Below are 14,643 nucleotides of genomic sequence, written 5' to 3'. Positions count from 1 at the left end.
ACACACAGTGCAGGACATCTCTGGGATTGCATGGGACAGGGACTTAGGAGTCAGGCAAGCTATGCCTCTATGTCCCTAGGCCAGGGTAAATTCTGAAAGAGATAGGAATATCCTTCTCCAACTCCAAAGCAGCCTAAAGAAATCAAATGACAATGGCAAAATACCCCTGGGATTCAGTGAAGAAAGCTTAGAAACCACCTTATATCCCCTATATTAGCTTTTCCTTAGCAAAGTCTGATGATAAATGTATCTCTGTAATTGTTTCAGGAAAGAATGGCTTCTAATATCAGTGAATAAAATTGTGATTAAAAAAAGATTATTTACATAGTCTCTGAGTACACCCCCCAAATATTAATTATTGGGGGAATGGAGGGGTAGGGTAGTAAGTTTACAAAGAAGAAATTTGGCAGAAACCACCTTCCTTAATAAAGTAATCAAGGAAGGGCTGATCTTTTCCAAGAAACAGTGGAAGCAGAGCAGAAGCAGCAATGGACCTTCCGCAAGTTCACCTACCATCTCGTGGATCTCAACCAGCTGCCTGACATGTCCTACAAGCAGCTGATGCCACTGTATAGTGCCTGGCAGCCGTGTTGCCTGAACCATGACATTCAATGGAAGCAGCACTCACTGAAGTGCCTGTGCAAGGCCAAGAAGGAGGCACCACCCGTGGAGAAAACAGACATGGTGAACACTCACCTGCAGGATATAATCCTCCTGCCTAAGAAGGTGGGCAGCGTGGTGGGCATCTACAATGCCAAGACCTTCAACCAGGTGGAGATCAAGTCTGAGATGATCGGCCACTACCTGGGCAAGTTCTCCATCACCTACAATCCCGTGAAGCACAGCTGGCTGGGCATTGGGGCCACCCATTCCTCCTGTTTCATGCCCCTCGATTAGCCTCCTTGGCCAATAAAGGCACACGCATCTCCGAAAAACAAAAAAACAAAAAACAAAACAAAAAAACCCCATAACACCACCAATAATGGAACAAATCCGTATCGTGTGGCCTCTGATAGGATGCGCTGAAGACAGTTACCATCAACTTGTAATATTCCTGCCACAAAACACATAACCTGAATCCAATCTTGAGGAAACTTCTTAGATTAATATTCAAGAACACTCTACAAAAAAAGTCAATACACTTCAAGGCCAGGAAAGACAAAGAAAGACTGATGAACTGTTCCTGGTTGATGGATATTTATGTGCGGTACTAGATTGGATCCTGGGCTAGAATATTTTCTTTTTTGCTATAAAGGATGTTGGCAGGAAAACTAGCAAAGTTTGAATAAGGACCAGAGATAGCATCAATAGTAATTTGCTGATTTTATCATTTTAATGTAGTTTTTTAAGGGAATACCTTTTTTTAAGGATGCACACACTGAAATATTGAGGTGTAAATATCATTGTCTGCAACTTACACTCAAAGATCTCAGAAAAAAAATATGTACATACAGAGAGAATGGTAAAGTGTATGTAAAAAACTATTAAAATTTGGGAATCTGGGTGGATGGTGTGCAGAACTGTTGTATTTTTTTTATTTCAAAATGAAATTTTAAAACTTCATTGCTGGGCAATTCTGTTCATACTTTTATGTCAACACGAAGATTTCATTCTGAGAAAAATTCAAGTTTCTTACCATTTTAGGATCTTTGCACTAGCACTTCCTTCTACACAGAAGGCTCCTGTCCAGATTTTCACTTGTTTTCTCCTTCCTCACCTTAAAAAACACCTCCTCAGAAGCTTCCCAAGGACACCTCAATGACACTTGATCACATCACTCATTATTTTCTTAAGTAAGATGAATATTGTTATTTTATTGTCTCTCCTCCTCCCCAGCCCAAAATATGAGGGACCATATGTCTTATCCACAGCAGTATCTTCAACAACATAATAGGAATGTAAATATTACCTGTTGCATTTAAGACTGATAGGTTATCCAAATTTCATAACAGAGATTCTTCAATGGATTAAACTCATATTTAGAGGTGCAATAATGTCACTATATAATTACAGGAAATAACCCAGCTGTTCAGCAACTAATTTTAGAACACTGCATTTTGTCAAATGCTATGTGGAGCCAGGACTCAAGAAGGACTCTGCACCAGGACTGCAGAGGATTCAAAAATTAAAAGTAGAAAAAAGAGCTGCTGTTGTGACTGGCACATGTAGGGCAGAATCGATATCAAGAGAACGGGAAGCATAATTTTTTGGTATTTAGGCAGCTGGTGATTGTTCATCCTAACACCCTTACTCACTGTCTAAATAAAAGGATGTATTAAAAAAATTAAAAATACAACGTTAGCACATAGTAGGTGCTCAAAATTACTTTTCACTTTTATTATATGGACCCTATTCATGTAATAATTAGTTTTAAAAGTAGAGGAACTAATTTGGGTTGCTAAATACAAAACAGTGAGGTAGGTAAGGTAAAGTAAAGGAATAAGAAAGGCTAGGGAGTAAACTACTGTTGGCTTTTTCACAGCATTATTTTTCTTTCATCCAGAAGAAAACCAACTTCCTGCAACCTCAAAGATAATTCACTACTTTAACTGACTCAATCTCACCAAAAGAAAAGACCAAAACAATACACACAAGCTGCCAAACCATGCACCAATACACAAGATAAAGAAACATACAGGAGTAAAGGACTAACTTAACTATAATTTCTTTCACTTATTTACATAACATAAAAGTAAGTGTCAAATTGGTTAACAGACAGAAAGAATGATTGTTTTGTAACGATGAACAAGCTAACTATCCTGATTTAACTATCACACATTATACACAACTACTGATAGTCAAATTTGTACCCAACAAATATGTAAAATAAATAAAAAAATAAGTGTCTATGACGTAACCTAATCTTCACACTGAGAATGTCATTTCCAATACATTTACATATTCTGCCACAGCACAGAAAAAAGATGGAGCTATGCATGAAGTCTACATGAAAAGTACTTTAATATCTTTTTCTGCATAAAGCAAATTCAACACAAACAAAACAATAAAAGTGGTGAGACACACTAAACTTTATATTATTCTGGAGATCCTAAATATGCCAAGACTAAAAAATAATGAGTGTATTTTTCTTTAGGAAAAATACATAGTAGAAAGTACAAATAAATAAAAGATGGGAAAAGCATATGAAACAAAGGCTTATATGATATCTTAAATAACTGAAGGAAAGAACTCCTAAAATTTTTAAATACACTGATGTACATACAGAGTAATAGCAATTTACACACTATTCTCTATTAAACAATTTCTCTCTGCTTATCTCTTTCCTGCTCTTCAGAATACTGTCTGAAAAAACACAAGTTTAGTTGCTCTTTCCCTATGATCATCATACATGAGGTAGAAACCAATACAGACAGGCCCACTATTCCTTGCAGTAGACTTTTACAACCCTGGAGCTATGTGTCAGCAAAATCCTAGAAAAGCTCAGCAGAACTGCTGGCAGCCAGCATCCCCCCCGCCTTTTTTTTAAACCACGGATAAACTATCAAAGGGCCTACTGAAAAACATACTTAGCCAATTTTCTAATAATTCCATTCTAGCCCAATTCCTTTGCAAAATCCTCAATTTCAACTCTAATAGCCAAAAATCTTATAAAAGATATACTCTATAGGAATGATTTTCCAATGGTTTCAGCTTGAATTTGGCTCCTCTCCATACTTGTGAAAAGTTACTATTATAGTGAAGCCAACTGATCATGCCAAGAACAAATGGCAAAACCACCAACAAAAAACAAACAAGTAGGTAGTTCAGTGTGTCTAGGTGCTTTTATATAAAGCTATTGTAATAAATTTTGACTAGGAAAGTTAACTGCCCACTTTATAACCTATTCAAATGGACCATGGTTTTCATTGTTTGTATTCTGTTCCTATTCACTGTTATATTTACCAATGAAAAGATTATATGAACAATCACCACACGGTCCAGAAAAGAACTTGAAAACACAGATCCCCTGGAGAATTCATCTGTGCTATTCGCAATTAAGAAACACTCTATAGTGACTTCATTAGGGTACTTCAAGAAGTTCATGGAAAGTTTCATATTACCTTTTAATTCTATTTTTCTACAAACTTTCTGAAGTATGCTAATACATGGCCTACTAAGTTTTATTTATTTTAGTTTCATTTGCCTAAATAAAAGCAAAGTAAATATCAACTCTACCTGAAAATAAGGCTTGAATTGTGTCCCTCAAATTTCCAGGTACTGGAAATTTGGCACCTACTATAACTGTTGAGGGTGGGAAATCCTATTATGGTAATTGAAAAGTGGGCCTTGAAGAGGTGATTAGATTGTAAGACTATCCATTGTGAATGGATTAATAATGGTGGTCAGGGGCACCGTTCTGAGGGCTTTAAAAGGAAAACACATGAGAGTATCTTTCTCTCTCTGCTCTGCCATTTTCTGCCATGTGAGACTCCTACACTGCTATAAAGCCACCACCAAAGAAGACCCTCACCAGATGTGTTCCCTGGACTCTGGACTTCACAGCTTCTGAAAATGTAAGAAATAAATTTTGTTTTCTTAACCAATCACCCAGTTCCAGGTATTTTGTTATAAGCAACAGAAAAGGACTAATACACTATCCATCCTTACTCCACTCCTACCTATGCTCCTTCTCCAACTCAATGGCTGTTACCTTAATGTATTTATATAACAATGAATCTGATCAATTTGTATAACAGGTGAGCCTTTAATCTTTAAATATGTCCCTCAGTAGCCAATCCAAGTACTATGACTACAGTGTTACTCTCAAAGGGCCAAACTGAAGCATTCAATAGTGCAGCTTCGATTTGACTATTTCCCTAAGAAGTTCATCAAGGCCAGAAGAAGCATCTCAAGGACCAAAAACCTTCTCCCTGATAAGACACTCTGGGTTCTTATGTATTCTTGAAACCTTAAAAACAAAGGAATTTCAGAGTAATGATATATATTTTTTTTAATTTTATTTTGTCAATATACAATGTGGTTGGTTATTGTGGTCCATTACCGAAACCTCCCTCCCGCTCCCCCCTCCCACCGAACAATGTCCTTTCTGTTTGCTTGTCGTATCAACTTCAAGGAATTGTAGTTGTTCTGTCTTCTTCCCCCCCCTCCCGGTTTTTTTTTTGTGTGTGTGTGTGAATTTATTTATTTTTAGCTCCCACCAATAAGTGAGAACATGTGGTATTTCTCTTTCTGTGCCTGACTTGTTTCACTTAATATAATTCTCTCAAGGTCCATCCATGTTGTTGCAAATGGCAGTATTTCATTCGTTTTTATAGCTGAGTAGTATTCCATTGTGTGGATATACCACATTTTCCGTATCCACTCATCCGATGATGGACATTTGGGCTGGTTCCAACTCTTGGCTATTGTAAAGAGTGCTGCGATGAACATTGGGGAACAGGTATACCTTTGACTGATTTCCATTCCTCCGGTTATATTCCTAGCAGTGGGATAGCTGGGTCATATGGTAGATCTATCTGCAATTGTTTGAGGAACCTCCATACCATTTTCCATAGAGGCTGCACCATTTTGCAGTCCCACCAACAATGTATGAGAGTTCCTTTTTCTCCACAACCTCACCAGCATTTATCGTTCAGGGTCTTTTGGATTTTAGCCATCCTAACTGGGGTGAGATGGTATCTCAGTGTAGTTTTTGATTTGCATTTTTGAGCAAAAAGAACAAAGCTAGAGACATCATACTATCTGACTTCAAAATACATTATAAAGCAACTATCAAAACAGCATGATAACTGCATAAAAAACAGATTCATCAACCAGTGCAACAGGATAGAATGCCCAGAAATGAACCAACACATTTATGGTCAACTGATTTTTGGCAATAGTGTCAAGACACACAATGGGGAAATACAGTCTATCTGATAAATGGAGCTGAAAAAACTGGTTGTCCAGATGCAGAATAATGAAATTAGATCCTTATCTTATACCATCAACAAAACCAACTCAAAATGGATTAAAGACTTAAATGTAAGACCTAGAACTATAAAACTGCTAAAAGAAAACATAAGGAAAAAGCTCCATGACATTGGTCTGGGCAAGGATTCTTTGGATATGCGGTTTTCTTTGGAAACTCAGGCAACAAAAGCAAAAAAAGACAAATGGGACTACAACAAACTAAAAAGCTCTGCATAACAAAAGAAACAATTAACATAAGAGACAACCCACATAGAAGGAAAAATATTTACAAGCTATACATCTGATAAGGAGTTAATATCCAAAATACATAAGGAACTCAACTCAATAGCAAGAAAACAAATAACCTGATTTTAAAATGGGCAAAACATTTGAACAGACACTTCTGAAAAGAAGATATGCAAACAGGCAACAGGTTCGTGAAAAAATGCTCAGCATCACTACTCATTAGCGGAATGCAAATTAAAACCACAATGATATTATTACCACATATCTGTTACAATGGCTTTTACCAAAAAGATGAAAGACAAGTGTTGGCAAGAACGTGGAGAAAAGAGAACTCTGTTGGTGAGATTGTAAATCAGTACAGCTGTTATGGAAAACAGTATGGAGTTTCCTCAAAAAACTAAAAGTGAACTATCTCTGATCCAGCAATCCTACTTCTAGGAATATATCCAAAGTAACTGAAATCAGTATGTCAAAGGGACATCTGCATTCTCATGTTCAATGCAGCATTATTTACAATAGCCATGATATGGAATCAACCAAAGTGTCCATCAACAGATGAACGGATAAAGAAAATGTGGTATTTATACAGAATTCAATACTATTCAGCCTTTTAAAAGAATGAAATTCAGTCATTTGGGACAACATGGATGAATCTGGAGGACATTATATTAAGTGAAATAAGCCAGTCACAGAAAGCCAAATACTGCATGATCTCATTTATATGTGAAATCTAAAATAAACTGATACAGAGATAAAACATAGCTGAACAAACAATAAAATAAAATAAAATTTTTAAAAGTTGAGTTCATGAGTACAGTAGAATCATGGTTACCACAGGCCACGGTGGGGGTGGGGAGATGGGTACTTGCTGGTCAAAGGGTACAATGTTTCGGCTAGACAGGAAGAATAAGTTTTGAGATCTGTTGCACAACAATGTGACTACAGTCAATAACGTATACAACTGACTACTCAATAACACATGAGTTTGAACTGCACGGATCCCATTACGCATGGGTTCTACATCCTCAGATTTAACCAATGGTGGATTGAAAATACAATATTCGAGGGATGCAGAACCTGCATCTACAGAGTGTGAACTTCTTGTATATGCAGGTTAGCAGGGCCAACTGGGGGACGTGAACGTACGTGGATTTTGGTATACAGAGAGGTCCTCGAACCAATCCCCCACAGATACCAAGAGACAACTGCAGTTCAAAATAACTGAGAGAGACTGGTCCGAAGATAGTGAGTTATCTCCACTGATTGTTCAAAGTCAATTACAGATCAAACTTCTTGTTCTACTCTTCCCCTTTTTCTCACTACTGCACTTGACTAGTGTTGAAAGAGAGAGAGAGAGAGAAGGAGGGAGGGAGGGAGAGGGGGAAAGAACAAGAGTAAACTTCAAATAAATCACGACAAAAAATGTTAAAAGAGGTGATAGATATGTATGTTAACTTGATTTAATCGCTGCACATTGTGTACATATAAGAACATCACACCGTATTCCATAAGTGCAATGCAATTATGATTTGTAAATTAAAAATAATTTTAAAGAAGTTTTTTAAATACTATCACATAGGTAAGACACATTTGTTCAAGTCCAACATAGGTGAATTTAATAAAAACTCGGAGCTTTGAGTTTTAAATTATTCATAAAAAGGGTTTTCTCAGCTCATCTGAAAACAAACAGGTTTCTTCAAAACTACATAATCCAAACAGTAAGGCATCAGTAAGCAAATCATAAGACTTTAGAAGACCAACCATTCTTTCACAGTACAATGCTATCCCTAGACAGAGCCCAGTAAAGCAACAGCCTGACCTTCTTCCTCTGATCACAAGCATTTCTATCTCTCTTATTCTGGCTCACCTCTACCACGGGCTCGCTTGCCCCGGTCCGAAGGTTTGTCCCCTTGATTGCAATCAATTCCATTCTCTTCGCCTCTAACTAAGGGAAAAAAGAGCATAAAAATCTCTTTTCATTCCAAACCTCTTGTCCATAACCTTACCAGGCGCCTTTCATTCACTCATTCATTTATTTATTGTAATGACTGGCCAATACAGGGATTGAACCCTGGACCATGTTAGCAGCACCATGCTCCAACCAACTGAGATAACTGGCCAGCCCCTCAGAAACCTATTAAAGGCAAGGACAAAATAACAAAAAGACTAAAAGCAGGCTAAAATTTAAACAAAAGTTTCAGAAAACAAGAAAAATAAAAACAAACAAAAGTAGTTTAAAAACTGAATGATAGCACATCTTGCTTAATTCTATGTAAAAATTCTGAAAAGAAATTAAAATAACATATAGATTTTTCTTTTTTCTATTTGAACTTGCCCTCTCCTAAAGTGTTTGCTTCAAAGAACCATATTATTTATGCAACTATGTAGTATACCACAGAATTTGCTCATTAGTTAAGTTTAAAGCCTGGAAAGGCACAGAAAAATAGCAAAATAGCAATATCCAGGTTTCCCTAAGATACTGTTCAGAAAATGTCAACACACAGTCTTTTCTTGATCCCTATATTGACAATGACTCTATATAATACAAAAGTTTTATGAGAGAGATTGACATGGCTTGCTCCCCTCACCTCTTTCAGGGTTTAACTCACATGATAAGTTCCTAGTGAGACCTTTCTTGGCAATCCATTTAAATTTGCCATCCCCCTTCCTATAATCCTCATCTATCTTTTTGCCTTTGTTTTTCCTCATAGCACAGTTTCTACATAACACTGTTAAATTATTATTAATATAAAATATTTTATTTCTTTTTTATTGTTATATCCTAGTCACCTTCATTAAAAGGTAAGATTTAGGAGGGTAAAGATTTTTTTGTATGTTTTATACACTGCTGTATACCAACAAGAGTTCACACTACAAAGTAGGTACTCAATAAATAGCAGTAGAATAAACAAGCTGCAAAAGTCTTTTTATTTACTTTTTATGCATACAAAACTTAGCTACTTTGGTACATCTTCACAGCAGGCATGGCTGTTTTGGGTAAACGGTGCCAAAACCGGGGTCGAATAAAAAATACTGAGGCCAGTTAGCTCATGTGGAAGAGCACAGTGCTAGTAACACCAAGGTCACAGGTTCAGATCCCCATACCAGCCAGCTGCCCCCACCCACCCAAAAAGTACTGAGAAAATCTTGCCTATTCAACACCTTCCTTGCTCCTGTACCATAAGTATCCGTAAATGGGAAGAAAAAACAGATTCATCTATCAGTGAGTGACACCCACCCACCCACACACACATATCTTTAAAATTAGAAAATGCATTTGATTCATAACACAAGGAAGTATTAAAACTCACAACCTACCTACAGCCCAGGTCAGTGCTGATATGAAATTGTATCAGAGGCTCTAACGAACTACTCAGTTGCAGCTCATTATTAGAGTTAATTATTAGAACAAATTTTGCATTGGGCAGTGGATTTATAGGCATTCTTTGGACTGGTTTTTCAGTTTTTCAGAATGTATGAAAATTCATAAGAAAGTTGAGGAAAAAGGTCTGTACTTACACTCTCTGGAACGATTGCCACCTCTTCCTTTCCGGTTGTTGTTTCCACGTCCATGACTTGCTTCTCTCTCACTTCTCTTCTCTTTTTTCTCTTTGTTTTCCGAACTTTCTTTTACAAAGTTCTTCTTCTTCCCCCCAACAGTCTCCCATGAAGTCTATCAAAGAGAAGAGTTGTTATTCAGAGATGTCATTCAAAGTGCATACAATTATCAAGGATACATGAATGTATGTTCCAGACCTAACTACTCACCACTTGCAGCTCATTTGCCTATCATTTTAATTATTTTTCATACAGTTCTACTCTCTTGATGATAAAGATGACAAACCTCTTGCTAAGCTTCTGTTGCTATATAGAGCACAAATAATTATAGCTATTAACTGGCCTGACAACACACTACATGTTTTCCCACCACAGATTCTTTTCTTATGCTGATTTAGGAATAAAGTATGTGTCATTTCCCCAAGCTCCTACTATACAACACCCCACATACGCATAATAGGCCTTTAACCTACGAATATATAGATCAATTCAAAGACTACAAAATTACTTAGAATGATGGCCTAAATTCTCCAGGAACACAACTTTGCCTATTCAATTATCCAAAATAAACATCTAAAAATAATTTAATGGTAAACAAGTAAAATTTTGCACTGGATTTTTTTTTTTTTTTAAGTACCCAAAATTGCAACCTCAAAGAACTGCTCTAATGAGAAATCAAATGATTTATGTAACCTCCCTTCTCTACCACCCCTCCCCTAATGGTGATGCCAAATCTATAAGTAAACATAAGACTATCAAAGCAGGGTATGTTACTGGCAAATCCCAGTGTTGGCCCACTAAGTTTCTATTTGCTTTTTCATAATCTACCTTACTTCATAAGGGATTTGAAATGACTAAAGCTTTTTGAAAATCTTAAAAAGAAAATTACTAAGATTGTATATCTAAATAAAAATAAGCACTGGAAATTAATAAACTAAAATTCAAGTGATATAGCTGAATTATTTCCAAAATAGTAGAAGACAACTTCAAAACACTTTTTAAAAATGGAAATTTTACACTTCTGCAAACCTCTGATGAGCCCCTACATTTAATTAGATATAAAATGACTGAATGTGAAGATAATATGAATTAAAACAAGTTATTTTCCACTTCTAGGCTTTGGTAAAGATTAAAGATATTGACGACACCTGATAGTTAAGATGGAACAGTCAGGTGTTCTCTTACAGTTCTGGTGAGCATGTGTCTGTTTTAACCTTCCTATAGTATCCAAATTTTAATTGGTGCACACTCTTTGACCCAGGAATTCTACTTCTAGGCTTTTTTTTCAATGAAAATAATCTGATAATTATACAAACTTTTATGTAGAGACAACGGTTAACAGGAGCGGGGGGTGGGGCAAAATATCTAACTTGGAGACGATTCCAGTATGCCCATAAAGGGAATAGTATGTTGACATTTAAACAGTTATACAGGTAAATGTAGAAAGAGGTCCCTGATGTAAGTAAAGCAAGCTATAGCAAACTATCAAACAGCATATAGAACAGGATTACATTCTTTAATTAAATAGGTGCTTGTGTATATATTGAAGTGTTAGAAGTATTAATCTAAGGACATTTAATTTGATTAAACCTTTTTATCTTTTTGCATTGCTTTCCTAACTAGAGGAAAAATAAGGGGAATAAATCCATAAATTTATTATGTTTGCTAATATGAATAAAGTAGACAACTGCCTAAGACAAAATCAGTCCTCTTAGGTTATCAAGACAAAAAGTAAATTCCAGAGGTCCTGGAAAAATTATACACAGTAGAGTTAACATAAGGTGTGTATATATACAACGTATGTCTTTACACAGCCAGACCTAAAAGTACTCAATCATTACAAAAGCTTTCTATGTAAAACATTTAAGAGAGAAAGAAACATATAACTCCATTTCATTCAGTAAAGGATACCCCTCTCAAGCAAGTCTTGGCTTGTAAGCTCTACAAAAACTAACGAGAACTAGTAGTGGTGGAAATTAGAAAAAGGAACCTTTATAGGACAATTTGCCCAATAACATAGTAAATGCTAAAAAAATTATCACACATTTTGCACAGTCTACAAGCATGCACACTGGCTTTCAAAGTGATCCAAATAACTACGAAAGACTTCCAAAAGAACTTTTGGTAACCTTTATCATATGTATTTTGCTACTTGTAGAATGAGTCTGAAGAAACTCTAAGAGGAAAGTTCCTCCCAGACACCACATTTTAGTAACCAGAAAAGCAGCTTTCAAGGCCAAGCTTGTTCAAAATTATTCTCCTACCCTTTCAGTTTTGTAAAGAACTACCAACACAAACAACATATTAAAAACAAATAAGTACATTAATGCAAAGGACTGATGCTTCAAAACAATTTTGTTACCCAAACAAGACATGATGATGAAACAAAAAGTTCAACACTTATGACCATGTTTAATATTTTCCATTGTGACAGCTATCCTTACATGAGAAAAACAAACTCATCCTTAAAAATATCACGGACAATTCCTCCTAACACCTTTTCAAAGTCATGCTTTTGTTTCAGAAGACCCTGGCACAGAATAAAGTTAGCCAATAGGAAAAGAGTTATACACCTGCATGGCTCTTAAACACTCTTGCTCCTAACAACCTTACAGTGTTTACGATTTTGTCACCTCCACTCCACTTAACTATACCCCAGAGTCAAGGGAAGATAGTATTACAGTTGGTTGGCTGTGGCTGCTGCAGACAGCAACCAGGTAAGAGACTACGTAAACAGTATGGAAGAAAAAACAAGAGACAATGAAAACTACGAAAGAAAAGATGCATCACAGAATAGTCCTTAAAAAACCAAGGTTTTGAAAGGACTTTGCCTCTGCCTCTCCATTTCCTCTATAGCCAACTCATACTCAAACAAAAGTATATTTTTATGATTGTACTTACACTCCCAAGTTGGCTATTTTCTGATCTCTGAAAAAAACAAGGAGTGAGATCTGACTCCACTATGAAACACCTATGTTCAAGAGGTAACCAAAGAGACGTTCTTTACGTAACATTTCATCTTTACTTTCTAACAAATAGCCCAGAATTACCTCCTTTGGGTTCAGTATCAAAAGAGGAAGGGAAGTTAAAGATAAATCAGAGAAAGAGAAGTGAACATTTAAGACTTAAAAACTCACCCAACTACCACTGAAAAGAATGAAATCTTGGCCAGCCACTTCCCTCCCACCCCACCCCAAAAAAGAACGAAATCTGTTGGAGCTAAAGGAAAGCAACAGAAAATAGTACCTGAGCTTTTTTTTTTTTTTTAAGATGACCAGTAAGGGGATCTTAACCCTTGACTTGGTATCTGAGCTTTTATCTCTACATAAAAAGAAAAGAGCCCCTCCAGTAAATGATGCAGGAATGTTTGTTTTGTCTGTTCACGGTGGGTTTTTTTTTTTTTTTTTTTTTTTAATATCGAGGGCAGTGAAGCTCTTCAGCTTACTTTGAAAATAAGTGGGAGCCATTCTATAGTACAGCCATTAGCAATGAGGTAAAACAGATTCCCCATATTTTATAAGACCCAGGAAATATATCCCTAGATGTCAGCAAACAAAAACTACTCAAAATTTTTATTTATCATTTAACATATGTCTCCCAACAAATTCACATATTTGGTGGTTTATTGTGTGGACCAGTGTTTTCCTGAATAGAATTTTACCCACAGATACTCAAAAAATTAGCTAATTTTTTATCAAAATTCATTCCGCTTGTTTCACATCAACTAAAAAGATAATCGTTTTAGTTCATTTTTATACTGCCTGTCCCTAAAATTGATTAAACCTGAACACTGACAAGGAAGGCACTTTTTGATGTGTTCATCTTTATATCTTCTTTTATTTTTTTATTTTTTTTTTAACTTTATTTTGTCGATATACAATGTGGTTGATTATTGTGTCCCATTACCGAAACCTCCCTCCCTCCTCTCTCTCCCCCCTCCCACCCAACAATGTCCTTTCTGTTTGCTTGTCGTGTCAACTTCAAGGAATTGTAATTGTTATGTCTTCTCCCCCCCCCCCGTTTTTTTGTGTGTGTGTGTGAATTTATTTATTTATTTTTAGCTCCCACCAATAAGTGAGAACATGTGGTATTTCCCTTTCTGTGCCTGACTTGTTTCACTTAACTTTGTACCTTCTTTTAGGTGAATCATTATTTGTTTTAATCTGCTTTGAAATGGTTTCTTCAATCTAAAAATACAAATGAAATACTGTGCAATCTCCGCATAGAAATCAAAAGATTAGGGCAGACTACTGCCTGGTGTAGCTTTAGTTTCATCCTTCCTAAAACCAAAGGGATGAGTTCTAGTGTGCCTGTACATTTGACAAACTTCAACTAAGGTTTAAAAAAAAAAAAACACTTATTTTCTTATTTTTATATATATACACATATACATACACATATATATCTCTATCAATCTGTCATGAGAATGTATCTTTAGAACATTCATTCACACATGAGCAAATAGATATACTAGGAAATTCTGGCTTTCTGTTATAAAGATATAAGGAGTAGTTAGAGATGACAATTGAGATGAAGAAATATGAAGAGTGAAGCCAAGAGAAGTTTTTCAGACAGTGAAAATGTCCACAGGCCCAGAGAATTTTGGAAACTGTGTTAAGGCTGGAATAGATCACCAAGTTCTCTTTTGATTCTTCAGATTCTATGACTTCATGAAGTCATATGGTTTCCATATATAACAAAATCAGTCATTTCAGGTTAGTGTTCTTTCTGGGTCTTAAAATAAATATGGAGCGCCGGCCAATTAGCTCAGTTGGTTGAGTGCAGCATTATAACACCAAGGTCAAGGGTTCGGATCCCCTTGCCTGCCAGCCACCAAAAAAACCAACAAATATGGAATGACACTCATAATCCCCTCCACCCCTACCCCAACCCAATATGAAATCGAAAATGCAATATGGAATTGGA

At 36.1% G+C, this 14,643-nt stretch overlaps 2 protein-coding genes and 1 non-coding gene across 17 annotated transcripts in view; 2 read left to right on the top strand and 1 right to left on the bottom strand.

Moving 5' to 3' along the window:
* Positions 1 to 14,643, bottom strand: part of UBAP2 (ubiquitin associated protein 2) — a 123,275-nt gene that overhangs the window by 55,789 nt on the left and 52,843 nt on the right. For 14 of the 15 annotated variants that reach the window (XM_063081902.1, XM_063081897.1, XM_063081898.1 and 11 more), the window contains 2 exons: positions 9,679 to 9,832; positions 8,027 to 8,104 (listed from right to left, as the gene is read on the bottom strand). In XM_063081902.1, coding sequence (XP_062937972.1) covers positions 8,027 to 8,104; positions 9,679 to 9,832 — 232 coding nt within the window. The remainder of the gene's footprint in view (positions 1 to 8,026; positions 8,105 to 9,678; positions 9,833 to 14,643) is intronic. The other variant, XM_063081910.1, reaches the window with a different exon arrangement.
* Positions 481 to 897, top strand: LOC134366123 (small ribosomal subunit protein uS19-like). The gene has a single exon (XM_063082537.1). The coding sequence runs from the start codon at positions 544 to 546 to the stop codon at positions 895 to 897; it is 354 nt and encodes a 117-aa protein (XP_062938607.1). The 5' UTR covers positions 481 to 543.
* Positions 2,137 to 2,249, top strand: LOC134366268 (U11 spliceosomal RNA). The gene has a single exon (XR_010022260.1). It is a non-coding gene; the product is annotated as a U11 spliceosomal RNA (small nuclear RNA).

Source organism: Cynocephalus volans, chromosome 17, assembly GCF_027409185.1.
Source record: "Cynocephalus volans isolate mCynVol1 chromosome 17, mCynVol1.pri, whole genome shotgun sequence".
NCBI lineage: Eukaryota > Metazoa > Chordata > Mammalia > Dermoptera > Cynocephalidae > Cynocephalus > Cynocephalus volans.
This window is presented reverse-complemented; position numbering and strand designations above follow the sequence as displayed.